Source organism: Heteronotia binoei, chromosome 21 (assembly GCF_032191835.1).
Source record: "Heteronotia binoei isolate CCM8104 ecotype False Entrance Well chromosome 21, APGP_CSIRO_Hbin_v1, whole genome shotgun sequence".
NCBI lineage: Eukaryota > Metazoa > Chordata > Lepidosauria > Squamata > Gekkonidae > Heteronotia > Heteronotia binoei.
In genome coordinates this window covers 69393730-69412421 of record NC_083243.1, presented here as the reverse complement: position 1 = coordinate 69412421, position 18692 = coordinate 69393730, and the positions used below count along the sequence as shown (strand labels likewise).

General features: G+C 47.4%; 1 protein-coding gene across 3 annotated transcripts in view; it reads left to right on the top strand.

Moving 5' to 3' along the window:
- DPH6 (diphthamine biosynthesis 6) overlaps positions 1-18692 on the top strand; it is a 474406-nt gene that overhangs the window by 172179 nt on the left and 283535 nt on the right. For all 3 annotated transcript variants that reach the window (XM_060262114.1, XM_060262113.1, XM_060262115.1), the window contains exons 9-10: positions 2390-2534; positions 5086-5217. In XM_060262114.1, the coding sequence (XP_060118097.1) occupies positions 2390-2534; positions 5086-5217 (277 nt within the window). The remainder of the gene's footprint in view (positions 1-2389; positions 2535-5085; positions 5218-18692) is intronic.

Here is an 18692-nt window from a genome sequence, read left to right as displayed (position 1 = left end):
AAAAATAAGTTTTATTTCTGGGGACTTCTGAGGAAAATATTTCTTTGAACTTGTTCTACTGACCAAAGCCTTGGATTTAATCTGTTACCTAAGTGTTCAGTATCTGGAAGTTAAGTAGTCCAAAGACTATTCTTTATGTGTTCCATTGGCATGATCTGGCTTCAGTGCCAAGTAACACTTACAATTGCTTCATTATGTTTTGAAATTTTAGGTAAGCCGAAACTGTGAGCAAATCTTAATCAAGCAGTGTTCAATGCAGGAGAAATCATGAGTCATGCAGTGATCAAGAAGATATTGGATTTATATCCCGCCCTCCACTCCGAATTTCAGAGTCTCAGAGCAGCTCACAATCTCCTTTATCTTCCTCCCCCACAACAGACACCCTGTGAGGTGGGTGGGGCTGAGAGGACACTCACAGCGGCTGCCCTTTCAAAGACAACTTCTATGAGAGCTATGGCTAACCCAAGGCCATTCCAGCAGGTGCAAGTGGAGGAGTGGGGAATCAAACCCGGTTCTCCCAGTTAAGAGTCTGCACACTTAACCACTACACCAAACTGGCTCTCAGGATGATGCTAGTAAGGCCTTTGTGTGGTGGTGGCATGATGATGATGATTTTTAAGCCATTCAAATATTGCCGAGCACACTGCTTACAGTTCTGATACCCAAGGAAAGATTCCATTGGGTAGACAAAGTTTAGCATTGAAAATCACTTTTAAGACTTGTAAGTTACAAGTACTTATAGATGTATTTCTGAGGATCTACTTTTTAACAATCAGTTAACATTATAGACTTATTTTTTCATACAAATACATATCACTCTAGTCTTGGCCCATCTATGCTGGCCAAGTTTGTTTCCAGTTTGTTCCAGTTTGTTTCTGGGCACCAAGCCACTGGTCAACCTTTGAAGCACTATATGTTTTGGGACCAATATACCTGAAGGACTGTCTGATCCCTCTGAAACTGCCAGACCATTATGGTCATCTTTGGACACACTCTTTTGGGTGTTCCTGCCTTTTGAGATTAGGCAAGTGTCAACCTGCGAGAGGTCCTTTCCGGTCATGGCACCAGAGCTCTGGAACTGTGTTCAGGGAGATTTGTTTCTCCCCTTTCACTAAGCGGGTAAAGACTATTTTGTTTCAATTGGCAATGCATTCCCTCAGTGATTTCGTTTTCTTAAACAATTTCCTTTAATGTTATGTAATTATTTTATCTATTTTAAACTCTTTTAAATAATTTAATGATTGTTCGGTAGGGTAGTTGATTTTAGTAATTTTATAGCGTAATTTTATTATGCATGCTTTAAATCATTAGCTGCTTTAGTGGATCTTGTAAGGAAAAAATGTGAGATATAAGTTTTGTAAATAAAATAAATGAGTTCAAGGCAAATGAAGGTCCTTCGACATAATGTAAAATGTCTGATCTGTGCATCTATTCATGCAAAAGCTTCAGTTCCTTTAGGTCAGGGGTGGGCTGACTCCATTATTGCACTTTAACCCCCCCCTCCAAATCTTTGTAGACCACCAATATGTGTAATGTGAAAAGCAAAAATGTATTGGAATTGCTCACATTAAAGCATAGTTAATCGACTAAATGCATTATGAAGGCAAGTATGCTCAGTCAGATCACCTACTTCAGAAAATGTATTGGCAAAAGTGCCAGCGGCCAGTAGCCAGTAAGTACTCCCAACAGAAATCGCCAGTAGTCCACTGGTGAACTAGGGGTTATCTCCTGTCCATTTACGTTAAACATGTTTTAAATGAACTTAAGTCATTTTTTGTTTTATAAGGATAAAACTTATAGTTGTTCTTGGAGCCAATAGATTCATTTCCTGATGACAAATGTCAAAATGATTAAACTACCTACCTACATACAAAAAGTTGAGAAGAAAATGCCCAGTGCACACCAGGCAGGGTGCAGTAGGGCAAGGGAGGCTCTTCTTTTGTTCAGTCCAAAAAATGTTCTTGTGCCTTTCATTTTAAATTACAGACTAGCACTGTAGGATGTTTGGTTGCATTTAAAGCATTTTTCTGTCTCCATTACCATGAACATGATAAATGTCCCCATGTGTACTATTGATTTGCATTGGTCTATCTATATAATGATTCTCTGTTAATTGTACTAAGTAAATTAAATCATTATGTTGTGATGTTCTGCTGTTTGCTTAGGCTGCAGTTCAATTTATGCGTGCAGCCCCATTGATTTCCATGGGATTAAACTCTCATAACTGTGCCGAAATGCAGCAATATTTTTAATAAATACTTAACTCTGGCTTCTGCATCTTAATTTACAATGAAATAAAATATTGAATTCTTGCATATGTTATGTTATCAGGAACCCTGCTTATCAAAGTTCTTTACATTAACTGTGTCACAATATTTAATTCAATTAGGTGCAGTCTTTAAGCGAAGTCCTGCCCAGGTGCTGTTCTTGCGATGCCAGCTGTTTTGAAGATACTGCATGGTCTGCATCAGAGGAACAAAGTGAAAGCCCGTGTATTACATGGCACTCCACTGGGACTACCTTGGTGAAGCCTAGTGGGTTTTCTATTTATAATTATTTTTAATTATTAGAGATAGATATGGTGTGAACAATAGACATGCCCTGGTGTCATATAATGTTGACTACACTAAACAAATCTAATGGATGACAATTTACAGTCTTTATAGAAGAAATAGATTTAAGAAAAATGTATATTCTGCATAGTTTTAATGCAAGTACAGTCATAATTAAAGTACTTCGGGGATAGACTATCATTTCTGGTTTTTTTGTTATATTAAAAAGCCAGTTCCTCACCTTTTTTTGTTCCTCAGTCTATATAGTCTCCCTACCCCCAGCCATGTGTCCCAGGCATAGATTGTTGTGGATTGGATCCTATGAATAAGGTTTCCATGCTCCCGCTGGGGGCAGGGTTCCCCCATTTCAGGGCTTCCAATCTGTCATCATGAAACTGGCCAGCAGGGGAGCCCTGACCCCAAAGAATGCTGGCACACCCAACGTTCCCAGTGTGATGACTTCACCTGGAAATGACATAATCATGCCATATAACATCACATGCGGGATGCTCTGTCATTTGGGAAAAAAACTCAATGATAACCATAGAGTCTTTCCAAATGATAGAGTCTTTCCATAGAGTCTTTCCAATCCCCATGTGATGTGCCCAGCGTTAAGATGTCACTTCCAGGCGACATTACGGCAAACATCCTTTGTGCACTCACTGAGAATACCAGAAAAGAGGACCAGTGTCCCCCGCTGGTAGCTGGGTAATACCTGGCAACCCTATATATGAAGCATAGCAAGGAAATTTTTCCCCACTGCTCCCTTTCCCCATCCTCTAAGGCTCCTAAAAAGCTAATGCTGGGGAGACTCTTGGTCAGACTCCATGAGGTATGGGGGCTATAATAAGTAATTGGGCAAAATTTCCCCCACCTTTTGCTGGCACAGGAAGTATACTGCAGCAAAATTTCCATTTGTGCAAAGAAAGAGAAATAATATTTCTAGATTCTCCACACACACACACATCCCATTACTGCAGCCTCTACACCTTGTAGCATTTGGTCCGAGGTCTCTTTAAGCTCTAGCTTCAGGGTTTTTTTTTTGTTTAAAAAGACTGCTATACAGGAAGGGAGGATTTATCTCTGCAGATGCTTTCTATTCTCATGTTATAGAATCCCAACTCAGTGTAAGGGGATGAGAAAAAGGTTTTTATGGTTAATGTTATCCTCAAGATGTCACATTTTAATGACATCTACAATATCAACAACATTTTAACTTTATTGAAAATGTACCTTTTTGCCAACTTTGAATTATGCAGTAGAAGGCTTATGATCTTTTTGTTTGTTTGTTTGCCTTTAAATCTGCCTTCAGAATTCCATTAAATATGTCAGCATTTTTCTTAGCTCAGAAGTTAAGTTCAAGGCTTTCACTTTTGGACTCTAATGACTCTCCTCTGCATGGATGGAAGATTCAGACATATAATTCCCATTAGGGTTAATAAGTATTATAGCTTTCCAATGTTGATCTCCTCCCCAGTGATATTCTTGGGCCTCTTTAAATTTGAGCTGTAGGGCTGCAGATCTTATTTATCTGGATGAATTCACACTAGATCCTACTCTATTCTGAGAAGTCCTATTTATTTCAGTGAAACACTGCACAGAGGAATGAAGGCTTGTTGAAGCTGAACAAAGGTGGCTTTTTTTTAACAATCAATATTGAAAGGCCAAGGTGGGCAATGTATAGCCATGAACAACTGTCATTATCACTTATCATGTCATACATCATACTCTGTGTTCAGTGAAGTTCAGTTCAGAACCATGGTTAATGTAAATTGCAGAACACTATTCCCCCCCCACCCCATTCCTATACATGTGTGTCTGCAATTCAGCTGGAAGTGCTCAAGTATAGAAAGCTCTGTACTCTGGGTTGGTTACAGCCAGCTGTGAGTGGATTGAGTTTAATGGAAAATATCCCCATTCCCATTCTCACTACAGACAAGTGTTCCCTCTAAGCTGAGTTAGCGTGAGCTAGCTCACAAATTTTTAGCCTCCAGCTCTCACATTTTTGTCTTAGCTCAGGAACGATGACCCCAGAGCATAATAATTTATGCAGTAGCTCACAACTTTAATGCCAGTAGTTCACAACTGTAATGCCAGTAGCTCAGGAAGTAGAAGACTCTGCAACTTAGAGGGAACATTGTTGCAGACCCTCAGAAACTTTGTAGCTGTCATCTGCTCTTGCACTTATTCTTCTATGAATGGTGTGAGAGTTACAGGGGAGGAGGGTAATTTTTCCAAATTCTCCTTTCTTGCTGGAGTTCCCCACCACCATCACATTGCACTCCGTTCCAGAGGGTTCCCCTGATCCTCAGGCATGGCTTTTCATGGGGATGCACTGGGAGAGTATGTAGATCTATCCTTCCATTCACTCTGTTGAAATTTTTTTTGGCTCCATTGCCATATCTGGAGTACTTGTTTGACTGATGTTCAGTAAATCTAAAATCTTAATACAGCTCTGGCTTTGTTTTTTATATGTATGCCTAAGTAATTGAAACAATGTGTGCTTATGAGAACACATGCTTTATTTTTGCAGGTAAGACACTGGAATGTTCAGGGAAGTCCCTGAAAGGTTACCAGTGGCTATCCAATATCAGTGCTTGTTTTCATCCACCGGAAAGCTTAAGAGTGGAAGATCTGGCTAAAGATATCTTTTCATCACTCCAAGGTAGCTTGTGTGGTCTTTAGAAATGCTGTATGATGCACAGAATGTATATTAATAAGGCCTCGAGATTTTAATCAAGAAATGGTGTGATTAATCAATTAAAAGACTTGGATACAGTTTTTAAACCATTAGCTGTTCTCCCTAAGAGGCGGAGGACATCTTGGGTGTTTTCCCACCGTCCAATCAGGGAGGCAGGAATCTAAAAGATCTTCCTCTTCCTGTGGCTGTGGGAACCACCCCTCAGTTCTGTTCCTGCCTCAACAGGGAGAGCAAGTGCTGAGAATAGGCTCCTATTCTTTTTTGAGTATAGACTATTTGGGAACTTTTTTCTATCCATTTCTTCTTCTTCCTACCTTGAAATATTCCTTTTCTTCCTCATCTGAAGCCTGCAACCTTCTTTGGCCAGCTGTTCTTTGCCTTTCTACTCCCCCGCCCTCTCATCTCTCTCTGCGAGAGGAGCGGCGCCGCGGCAACCTCGAGCCGAAGTTCAAACCGCGGCGTGAAGAGGAGCCGGATGGCACGTCGGGGGAGGGACTTCTTCCTGGAGGACGACTTGGCTCCCGCCGCATCGCATGGGGCTGAAAGGCCGCTTCCCGGAGCCGGCATGACCTTGGGGCTTGCCTCGGCTGTTGGCAACGTGCCCTGTAGGGGCAGAAGAAATGAAAGGAAGCGGCGCTGGTCCTCTTCAGCAGCCGAGGAGGCTTCCTCAGAGCTGCGGCCCGGCCACGATGGCCATTTTGAACGGCGCAAAAAGGCGCGAAGGGAGGCAGACCAACAACCTGGCAGCCTCCAGCGGCGGGGGACCACGGATGCCAACCTCCAGCCGGGAGACCTTAGCTCCGTTGATGACCAGCCGTCCCAGGAAGCGCCGCAGACCTACCAGCCCCAGAGGGGCTCTGGTAACTTACCCACTATGGGACCTTCTTTGCTTACAGAGTTTTTAGACACGATAAGACAGACTGTGGGGGCTGCAGTTATGGCAGCCACCCACAAGAGGCCAAGGTCCCCTAGCCCTCGTTCCTCCTCCAGGTCCCCATCACCCAAGAGATCCAGGGGCCATTCTAAGGCCCCAAGGGGTTCCTTAGCCAGTGACTTCCTGGAGGGCGAGAGGTCCCAATCAGAGGAGTCTTATGAGGGAGAGCAGGAGGAGGGCGAGTTTCTCTCAGACGAAGAAATAGAAGGTACTACTGTGCCAGAACCCTCCTCACGCTTTTTCAAGCCAGAGGAGTTCCAAACTCTCCTTTCCAAAGTGCTAGCTGCCCTGGACCTTCAGGGGTCGCCCGAAGAACAGGAGGCGACTAGTCCCCTGACTAACCCCAAAAACAAGCCCAAGGGGAACACAGAGTTCTTCCCGAGGTACCGGCCCTCGGACAAGGTCTTCCCCTTCCCAGAATTCTTTGAACGCCAATTAAAATCAGAATGGGCCAAACCAAGTGTCAGCAAGCAGGTTCCCAACTCCATCAAAAAGTTGTATGAGCTCCCCTCCTTTGCTAACGACATGTTACAGGTACCCCTGGTGGATGCTCCAGTTGCAGCCCTACAGTCCCAGGGGTTGCTAGCTGAGGACGGCCAGGGTTCAGTCCGTGACAGCTGGGACAGAAAAATTGACCTAGCCTCGAAGAGGAGCCACAAAGCTACGGCCTTGGCCATCAAGGCAGCTGCCTCTAGTTCTATAGTGGCCAGAGCAGCGATAGTGTGGGTCAGACGCTTAACACAACTCTTACCAGATGCAGATAAGAGGGTTCTGGAGGGCACCAGCAGACTCCTGCGGGCGGCTGAGTTCTCAGCGGATGCCTCCCTGGACACTCTCACTTTCTCCGCCAGGGCGATGGCAGCTAACACTGTAGCGAGAAGGGGCCTATGGCTGAGGGCCTGACCAGCTGACACCCACCCAAAGTCAATTGTTTCAGGTTACCCCTTTCAAGGAGAGAAGCTATTCGGAGACTCCCTGGAGAAGATCCTGGTGGAGACGCGGGACAAAAAGAAGGCCATGCCAAAATTTCTGAGACGTCCTGACAGACGGGGGTTCGGCTCCTTTTGTACCCCAGCCAGCTTCTCCAAACCAAAACAAGAGTACAGAAGACCATCCTGGGACCAACCCAAGCAAAATTTTCACAAAAATTTCTCCAACTCCCGATTCCAGAGGAACCAGCCGAATCGATCAGATAAGTTCGAGAAGGGCCCCAAGCCCAGTAAGGCATGACTGGGAACACATCCCAGTAGGGGGCCGCCTGCTACACTTCCACCAAGCCTGGAGGGAGTCGCAGGCAGATTCTTGGACTCTGGACATTGTTTCTCGGGGTTACCCGATAGAGTTCAAACGTTCACCCCCAGATCGCTTCGTTATTTCCCCTCTTCGCTCGAACCTGGGACGGAGAGACGTCACCCTCAAAGTGGTACACCACCTTTTAGAGATTGCAGCTATAGAACAGGTCCCTCTGAAACAGAGATATCAAGGAGTTTATTCGATCTTCTTCACAATTCCCAAAAGGAACGGGGACTGGAGGGCGATTTTGGACTTAAAATTCCTGAACAGGAATATCAAACTCCGGCACTTCAGAATGGAGTCCATCAAGTCGATAACAGAAACCCTGCATCATCGGGATTACATGTCGTCACTGGATCTAACAGAGGCCTATCTGCATATCCCGATCCTACCCGCACATCGCAGATTTCTCCGGTTTTGTGTGAACGGGTCACACTACCAATTCAGGGCCCTTCCATTCGGTCTTGCGACGGCGCCGCAGGTGTTCACCAAGGTCCTGGTGAATCTGATAGCTCACCTCAGGCAGAGGGAAATTCACGTGCACCCGTATCTTGACGACATGTTGATAAGATTGTCGTCGAGAAGGGATGCAGAACTGGACGTCCAGCGCACTGTCAACTGCCTTCAACAACACGGGTTCTTAATAAATCTGCCCAAAAGCCAACTGCACCCGACTCAGAGACTGGAACACCTAGGCATGATAATCGACACGAACTTGGACTCTATATTCCTCCCGGAAGACAAGATCTGAAAGACCAGGATGCTAGTGCAGCAGGTGATTCAGGGATCATCGTCGACGCTCCTGACGCTAGCAAGGCTTATGGGCCTCCTGATGTCCAATCTCGAGGCGCTGCAGTGGGGTCGTCATCATACCAGGCAGCTACAAATGTTTCTGCGTCCCTACCAACTCCAGATCATGGAGAGGCACTCCATCTCACTCCCGGTGCCTATGAAGGTCAAGGAGAGTCTGCTGTGGTGGACCAAGACCACCAACCTGCGTCAGGGGAGAATCTACGCCACAGAGGGAGAGTTACAACTGTTCTCAGATGCCAGCCTCTCGGGTTGGGGAGTGACCCTCAATGAGATTCCCACGCAGGGCCAGTGGTCGACCAAGGAGTCAACCCTTCCGATCAACCTCCTGGAACTCCGGGCCATTCGTTTGGCGCTGCTTCACTTTCAGGACCAAGTGTCGGGACAACATGTGCTAGTGAGAACGGACAATATAGCAGCGAAAGCCTACCTAAACAATCAAAAGGGGTCCAGGTCCAGTTCCCTCCACAAGGAGGCTGCGAAGTTGTTCGAATGGGCAGAACTCCACCTGAAATCAATAAGAGCAGAGCACATCAAGGGGTCCTGCAATGTCAAAGCAGACTGGCTCAGTCGGGAGAGCATTCAGGCAGGGGAGTGGTCTCTCAACAAGGCTCTGTTTCTGAAGATAGTGGACTACTTCGGCCCATCCGCACTGGATCTTTTTGCATCTCACCAGAATCACCAGCTCCCTCGGTTCTTCACAAGGTACTACCACAGTCGGGCGAGGCCACAGACGCCTTAACATCCCCATGGCCGCAAGACCTTCTCTACGCCTTTCCTCCGATTCCGGTCATCCCGAAGCTGCTCAGGAAGATCAGCCTGCTGGGGGCCGAGGTCGTACTAGTTGCACCCTGGTGGCCTCGTCGTCCCTGGTTCTCTTCAATTCAGCAGATGTCTATAGAAGAACCCCTCCGCCTACCAGTTCGACCAGACATGCTATCGCAGGGACCAGTATGGCACCCCCATCCAGAATGGCTGAGTCTGACCGCGTGGAGGTTGAGAGGAGATCGTTGTTAGACCTAGGCTATACTAGTGAAGTGACCAATATAATTCTGGCCTCCAGAAAAGAATCCACCACGCGGATCTATAACGTATCCTGAAAGGCCTTTCACAGGTGGTGCAGGAGAAAGGACGTGGATCCGTTGCAACCTACTGTACCTAGGATCCTTCAATTCCTTCAGGATGGACTCCAATCTGGACTGAAGCCAGCTACCCTCAGGCGTCAGGTCGCAACCCTGTCTTCAGTGCTCCAACAGGTAGATGGCGTTCATCTGCCATCTCACCCACACATCCGGCGGTTCCTTAGAGGGGCTTCCTTGAGTTCTCCACCACAAGCTCACCGCTTCCCCACTTGGAGACTGAATACGGTGCTTTCGGCCCTAACTAGTCACCCTTCGAGCCATTAATGTCGGTGCCCTTAAGGGTAATGCGCATGAAGACGATATTTCTAGTTGCAATAACCTCAGCCAGAAGGGTCTCCGAAATCGGTGTCCTGTCGGTCAAGAAAGAGCTATGCGTATTTCACAAGGACAAGGTTGTTCTCTATCCGGATCCTACCTTCTGACCGAAGATATCATCTAGGTTCCACCAAAGCCAAGAAATCAACCTGCCTTCCTTTTGCCCGGATCCTAAGCACCCGAAGGAGTGCACGTGGCATACTCTGGACGTACGCAGGGCAATCAAGATCTACCTAATTAGGACAGAGGCCTTTCATAAGTCTGATGCCATGTTTGTCAACGTAGCAGAGCCCAGAATGGGCCAGAAGATGTCCAAGTCGGCCATCAGTTATGCCATCAAGCAGTGCATAACGGAAGCGTACAAGGCACTGCACCTTGTACTGCACTGTTCCACCAGGGATCACAGCACATTTGACCAGAAGCGCGGCCGCCAACGCAGCCTTTAATAAGAATGCCTCGGTCGAGGAGGTGTGCAAAGCAGCTACATGGTTGTCTATATCCACCTTTATTCGTCACTATAAACTGAATACCTACGCTTCAGCAGATGCGGCCTTTGGCAGACGAATCCTTCAACATGTCCTGCCCGAGTAGGGCGACCCCACCCTGATTAACATACTGCTCTGGGAGCACCCAAGATGTCCTTCGCCTCTTAGGGAGAACGACCCTTGGCACTTACCGTGGGGGGTCCTTCTCCTAAGAGGACAGGAGGACATCTTGCCCTCCTGTCTATCGCCCTATCTTGGGCAGTCTGTTCATATTTCTCGTTCTACAACCTGCACCTGGAACTCCTTATCACTAATGTCTATTGCCTATTGGCCTGTTTATCTTTTCTGTCCCCCTATTAGGGTTTACCCTGGTTGCCAGCCTGCCATGTTAGGGCAGTTGCTGCTGACAGCCTGTTAACTATTTGCATGAGTTTTTTCCTTGTTAGACGTCTTACTGCTTCTCAGAGTCACCTGAACTGAGGGGTGGTTCCCACAGCCACAGGAAGAGGAAGATCTTTTAGATTCCTGCCTCCCTGATTGGACGGTGGGAAAACACCCAAGATGTCCTCCTGTCCTCTTAGGAGAAGGACCCCTCATGGTAAGTGCCAAGGGTCGTTCCTCTTCAGCCTCTTTGGTTATTTATTTATTTTAAAATATTTTATATAGAATTTCAGCATCCAGCCAAGCTGCTCCCAGCGTTCTTGGAAAAGAAAACTGGGATGCAGTAAAGAAGTGTGTTCTGTTGTTCTGGAAGTTTAAAAGGGCTAGTAGCATCCAGGTAGTAGCCCACTCCCCCTGATAAAGTATGCTACCCATATCCCTTCCTGACTGCCTAACAGCTGCCTGAGATCGTGGCAGCCAGAAAGCTATCCCTTCGTTTGCCACTCCATCTCCTGGGGGCCTCTTGACTGAGACCATTGTTGTTCAAGGAGCCTTCAGGGCACTAGCAAGTAGCTGATCTTCTTTGTAGTCTCTGTGCCTCACACTCATGGGATAGAGCACCTGCGCCGATCCCCGGATCGGTACCTAAAAAGCCCGGGATTTTTTGCGCTTGGCCCCAGTGAGCATGCACAGAAGCCCCAGTATGCATGCTCACAAGGACCAGCACGAGGATTCTGCCAGTTCCTTCTTTACCGCCACATTGAAAGGATCTCCTTCAGTACTCCGGTCGGTACTTACCGTTTTTTTCTTCCCGGTTTTCTTTCTCTCGGTTTTTCCTCGGCCCATTGGCCTTCTTTAGTTCTTCCGGACTTTGTTATTAAAAAAAAAAATTGTTATGACTCTTGGTTGGACTTTTGCCCTAGAGGCACCCACACCCTTCACCGCTCCGTTCCTGCTTCCTATGGGAAAATGTTGGGGGTTCTTCAAGCGGTGCCCGAAGTGTGGAAGTAAGATTGCTCCCCCAGACGGCCATTCCTTTTGCCCTCTGTGCTTGGGTGAGGAACACCGCGTTGACTCGTGCCTGCATTGCTTGAAATTTTCCAAACAGATGAAAAATCAAGCAGCAAGATTGTCAACGGCCTTAGTCGAATTGGCTCTCCTACCGCCAAAAATGGCATCGGACCTTTCGGCATCGACAGGCGAATCGAAGTAGCCCACGGTCGCAGTGTCGACGGGGCCTTCGGTCGAGTCATCAGCGGCTACACTTTCCGACCGCGACTGGGCCATTAAGTGGGCAGCCGACACCCCAGTGGAATCTACCCTGACTAAAAAGCATCAGGACGATTCAGGGATCAAACAGTCGATCCCAAAGAAGCACAAGTCAAAGGAGAAGTGCAAGAGACAGGACAGACTTTCTCGCACTCCTTCCCCATGCCAGGATGCTTTGACACTGAATCCAGTGTTGGCGCAAGCTGCTCCACTGTGGAAACTGCTAGCTTCACCCAGTAGCCGGAAAAGCTTATCAGTGTTGGGGAGACTTGGATTGCAACTGATCTGTCTTTCGAGATCGGAGCAAGAGATCAACTTGACCCAGCAAACACCTTCCTCCCAGTCAGGCTCGCGCTGGCGGAGCGATAGCAGTTCGGTATAGGAGCTAGAGGCATCTGCATCGACTGAGCCGCTGCCCCACTCCGGCTGGATAAGGGACATCTGCGGGATAGAGAGGTAGAGTCGACAGCTCTTCTCCGTAGACTTCCACCATCTCCGATGTGGGACCAGCGTTCATGTCCTTACTCGTATGGGGCTACCCTTACCATTCGCCTTACCCATGGTATCCTCCTCGTGACTCACCGGAATGGGATCAGCGCTCAGAAGCTTCCCATTCGAGACTTTTGCACCATTCACTGGTACATCATATTCCTTCGGCGTCAGTAGCGATTCCTCCAGAGAGACACAAAGAGAAGACTGGAGACTCTCAGGCAGCCCCATCGGTATCGATACATCCTTTGGAGTGCGCTTCTACTCCGCAGCTTTTGGAGCATTCTGACGTGAGAGAGGCATCTTCGACGTCGGATTCCGATGTCGAGGTGGAGGATCTAGATAAGACACAAGCTGAGCCATCACATGGATTTCATATCGCAGATGACCTGCCTATATCCCCTTCGGAAGACCTCAGATCTTATGGGGACCTAATCAAGTGCATGGCACAATCTCTCTCCCTTATGATGCTGCAGCCGCAGCCCGTTATTGACGGCACAGTATTTGACATTATGCAGTGGGACACGTCAACAGCGGTCGCTCTCCCTGTCACCAAAGTCATCTTACAAGCGGTCAAGGAGCCCTAACTGAAGCCTGCATCCACATCAATCTCCTCACGCCACTTAGATCACATGTACCTGATCCAGGAATCTGAAGTTGAGTTTCTCTTTACCCATCCCAAGCCTAACTCGGTGGTGGTCTCCTCATCATCGAAGGCTTGCAAAACCCATTCTACCCCTCCATATAAGGAAGGGGAAAAGATAGACAATGCTGGTAGACGCTTCTACTTTGCTGGGGCTTTAGGGGTGAAGATCTCTAATTATGCGGCCTGTATGGCGCATTATCAGTACTGTCTTTGGGAACAACTTACACCCATACTGTACTCTCTGCAGGAGGATAAGCGATCTTTAGCAAAGAAGTTGCAAAGAGAAGGATTTGCCTTAGCTAAATAGCAGTTAGCGGCCTTCAAACACATGGTGGACGTTTCGGCCAAGACACTCACCTCTGCCATCTCGCTGTGCCGCCACTCCTGGTTGCTTCAACCGCCCTTCAGCCAGATACCAGAGCCTATGTGGAGACCTTCCCTTTGAGGGAGAAGGTCTATTTAGTTCCACCAATGACAGTGTCCTGCAAGAAATGGACAAGAGTATTAAAACCTCCCGGAATCTTGGGGTGCCTGCTTCTTCTCATCCTAGAAAATCTAAGCCATGGCAGAAGCCTTGGCCTAAGAGACCTTATCAAAAATACTCACCTGACCAATCCTGGAGTCCTCGTTCTTCACAAACTGGTAGCAGGTCACCCTATCGGGGAAACAACAAATCAAAGTTTACTTTAGCTTCGAATAACTCAAACAAGTCCAAAGGGTCCCGTGCCCCGAAGCAGGGCCTTTGACTTTCCTGCCCTGCCAACCACGTTCCTCCCTCCCACTTCTGGACCCACCCGCCTTCACCCCTACTTACCTGCATGGGAGTCCATATCCATAGACAAATGGATCCTCCGCATTAGAGAAAAGGGGTACATGATAGAGTTTGTTCAGAAGATAATAATAATAATAATATTATTAATAATAATGAATTTATTTTTATATCCTGCCCTCCCCCGCCAAAGGCAGGCTCAGGGCACCTCCCTCCCCTCCTCTGGTAGAGGAAGTGCACAACCTGTTGGAGAAACAAGCCATAGAACTGGTTCCTTCAACAGACAAGAGCAGGGAGTTCTACTCCTGGTATTTCCTGATCTCCAAACGGGATGGTAGACTGAGACCAGTTATGGACTTATGAAACTTGAACAAATTCATCGTGTACCAGAAATTTCGGATGTCCACTCTATAAACAATTCTCCCTCTCATCTGCCAAGAGGACTGGTTGGCCACCCTGGACTTGAAGGATGCCTACTTCCATGTCAGCATCCATCCATCCTGCAGACAGTACCTCAGATTTGCAATCGGCCCCAACCACTTTCAGTACAAAGCTCTTCCGTTCGGGCTGTGCACTGTGCTGCAGGTGTTCACCAAGATGATGAGTGTGGTGGCTGCATATCTGAGGCTTCAAGGTATAGTCATCTTTCCATATATAGATTATTGTCTCCTGGTGGCGGATTCGGAAGATTGTCTGTCCTGCCATATTTCCATAACTCTTTGGCTCCTTCAAACCCTCGGCCTGCAGGTAAACACAAAAAGTCACATTTGCTTCCATCAAGGAAAGTTCAGTTTATAGGGGCCCTTCTAGACACGAACCTACATTGTGCATTTCTACCCCAGCAGAGAACAATGGACATTATAATCCGCATCCATCTCCTCCAACGCAGGAGGTGGGGCACGACACAACAGCCACAGAGGTTGTTGGGCCTGATGGCAGCGACCACCAACCTATTAGTGTTTACAAAGCTCCACATGCAAGTACTCCAAGTTTGGTTCCTCAAGAGATTTCGCCCTCTACAGGATTCCCCGCGAAAGAAGTTCACAGTTCCTCCCTCTGTCCTACAGTCCTTAGAATGGTGGACTTCAATAGATAATATAGGTCAGGGAGCACCCTTCCATTGACCTATCACAACAGTTACGATAACTACGGACACTTCCCTGTGGGGATGGGGTGCCCACATGAACAATCTGTGTGTGGAGGGATCTTGGCCATTACCTGTGACCTATTGCCACATAAACTATCTGGAACTTCTAGCAATCCATTTTGCTCTTCGGTCTTTTCATCCCTTGATTGTAGGGAAAGCTGTAGCAGTGCTTATGGACAATACCACAGCCCTTTGCTATGTCAACTGGCAGGGCAGGATGGTCTCTCGCAGACTTTGTGCCCTAGCGATGGAGATGGGGACGGAGTACCTGGAGCTGGACATCTTTGTGAAGGTTTTTCATCTTCCTGGGGTGCTCAACCTGCAATCGGATTCCCTGAGCAGGGGAGCCGCGTCTCCCCATGAATGGGAAATGCAATGGTGCTTTCTCCAACCAGTGTTTCGGCAATGGGGCTATCCCCAGATCGATGTTTTCGCAACGGCTCTGAATCGGAAGTGTCCCTTGTTTTGCACCAGGGGAGGGTTGGACCCAATGTCTTTGGGGGATGGTCTTCTGTTCGCTTGGAAAGGTCTTTTTCTTTACATGTTTCCACCTCTTCCACTACTTACAAAGGTAGTCAACAAGTTTCAGAGGGAGCAGGCGAGGTGCATTCTGGTAGCGCCATAGTGGCCTCAGCAGAACTGGTTTCCAATCCTGCTCAAACTCACGCAGGGAGTTTTCCATCACTTCCCAGCGGAGCCAGATCCCCTGTCGGCCCAAGAAGACCAAGTACTCCACCACAACATGCCTCACTTGAAGTTGACGGCCTGGTTCATCGACCCTGAGGGTTCTCAGATAGGGCCCAGCAAGTTCTTCTGAACAGCAGGAAGTTGTCTACTAGACGCTCTTATGTGATAAAATGGGCTAAGTTCGTCCAGTTCTTGTCTGCTACTGATGTGCCACTCCGGTTGGCGGGTTTACCTGTGATTTTTGATTTTCTTTTATCTCTGGTTAATTCTGGCCTCGCCTTTTCCTCAGTGAAGGTTTATTTGTCGGCTATGTCTGCCGAGCATGAACCAATTGAGGGGCATTCAATATTTGCGCATCCTCACTTGAAACAGTTTCTGAAGGGACTTCTCATGCTGCATCCTCCCATGAGATCACCTCCACAGTTGTGGGATTTGCCTTTAGTCCTGGATAGGCTGACTAGGCGACCCTTTGAACCAATGGCGACCTGTTCCCTACAACTGCTTTAGACTGCATTTTTGGTTGCGATTATGTCAGCGCGAAGGGTGGGAGAACTCATGGCTATGCGTTGCAACCACCCTTACTTAGTCTTTCATGAGTCAGGGGTGTCTTTGGCTCCAGATGTTTCATTTCTCCCTAAGGTGGTTTCCCAGTTTCACCTCAATTTGGATGTCTGGCTTCCCACGTTTTACCCAATGCCTACCTCTGACGAGGAGCGGCAGCTGCATGCACTAGATGTGAAGCGTGCACTGCTTTTCTATTTGAGTCGCTCGAAGAGCTTCTGAAAGGACCCACATTTTTTTGTGTCCTACGCTGCTCCTCGGTTGGGCTCCAAAATCTCTTCACAGAGACTCTTAAAGTGGCTTACTGAGACTATCAGACTTTGTTACCTTCTAGCAAAAAGGCCATTGCCTGGGCCCGTCCAAGGGCACTTGACAAGGGCTATGGCAACGTCAGTGGTATTCCTGAAGGGTGTATCCTTGACGGATGTTTGCAAGGCAGCCACGTGGTCCTTTCCTCATGCCTTCATGAAGCATTATGCTTTGGATGTGCATACTCAGCAGAGGACTGGATTGGGAGCTGTAGTGCTGCAAGCTGTCTCTTCTGGTTGACCATCTACTCCCACCTCCAGGTATGTTTGGCTTGCTAATCTCCCATGAGTGTGAGCCACAGAGACCACGAAGAAGATAGTTGCTTACCTGTAACTGATGATCTTCGAGTGGTCATCTGTGCATTCACACTACCTGCCCACCTTCCCCACTGCTGACAGTCTCCCTATTTTAGGAACTTCCAGCAGTCAGGAAGGAATTGGCAGGATCCTCACGCTGGTCCTTGTGAGCATGCGTACTGGGGCTTCTGCGCATGCTCACTGGGGCCGAGCGCGAAAAATCCCGGGCTTTTTAGGTACTGATCCGGGGATCAACGCAGGCGCTCTATCTCATGAGTGTGAATGCACAGATGACCACTCGAAGATCATCAGTTACAGGTAAGTGTCACGGCTGGGGCCGGGTCAGGCAAAGTCCAGGGGCAGTCCAAGGTCTGTAGCCAGTAAGCAGGAGGGTCCGAGGCGCCAAATCCGAATCACTGTACAAGTATCGCAGGTCCGAGGTCCAGAAGCCGAGGTCAGGGAGTCCAGAAGTCACAAGCCAAAGTCAGGGAGTCCAGAAACCAAAGTCAAGCCGGAGTGGATGCTAGAACGTCAGGGAGATAACTAGTTGCTTCCACAAAGCCTCCTCCCAAAGCCTACGGCTATATAGCCCTCTGCTGGCTGTTGCCCATTTGGGCTAATTGCTGGCTCAGAGAGGCAGCCAGGATCCTGTTACAACTCAAGCATCCTTGCTCTTGGAAGGGCCAGAATCCTCTCAAAACTCAGGGCTCAGGGAGCATCTTGCTTGTGAGCGTGCCGCCCTCCTCCGATCCCTGAGGTCCTGACGGAGGCGGTCACGCACACGCGCCACCCGAGAGGGCGAGGCAGGGGGGCTGAGATCTTCTCCAGCAGGAGGCAGGGGCACTGGTGCAGGTGGCAGGGGCACAGTTTCTTCTGCAGGCTCAACTTCCTCTGCATGGTCCCCAGCACCCATGACAGTAAGCAACCTGTTTTTCCTCTGCTGGGTAACAGGCTGGAGGAGACTGGGGTGGGCTCATGAGAATTAGTGACCCCTCATTCTGCAAATTATGCAAATTTTAATCAATCAAATGATTTAAATGCATTTAATTAAGCAATTTGTTTTTCAAAAAATTAATTGGATTATAGCTTTGGCTTTCATGCTAAAATCTCATTATTGTAAAGGATTGCTAAATTTGCTATCCAGGATAACTTGTCTTAAAATAATGATGCGAAAACTGGCAATTTTAATACATAATGTTTGGTAGCAGAATATGTGAATAATTCTTTTTAAGCAGTTGCAATCAGGCAAATATGCTGTTCCATTCTTCATTGCATATTTATTAAAAGACAATGGAGTTGTTTCCATACCTCTATTTTTCTCTGTGTGTACTCCCACCTGTGTGTGCTTTCTGCTAGCTAAACTGCCTTTATCACCATAATTTTAAATTAAGTCCTCCAGAAAGCTGTTTCTGTGGTACATTTTGGCATCTAGGATTAGGTCAGTGGTTCTAAATCTCATTTATGTACTTAATGCAAGAAACGAATTGCTATCTTGGGAATGATGGTAGCTGGATTTTGTACTATCAAATCCTTACAAGATATTGACATATAAAACAAAATGCTTCCATTTTGTTTTGCATCTTTCCTCATTTTGCACTTTTAAATAAAGGAATGTTTATGCAGGCATCTTTTTCATTCATAAAAATGGAAATTGCTCTCTGAGGCTGCAATAGGAAGATTGTATTCTTGTTCACGAATTTTTTGATGCATTGGCTCATAAAATCTTAACATTTGGCTCATGCAGCTGAGTTCATGACTGAATACTGAATGCTAAAGAAGTGCTGGCAGTTTTGAGAAGCAAAAGGTAGGCCTGCTTTCTGAAGGACCCTTAAGCTAGGTCTTAACAGCCTAGAAATCAGCAAGGAGGCTGTAATCAGACTTGTAGGTGAGAGCGGCAATGTTCAGC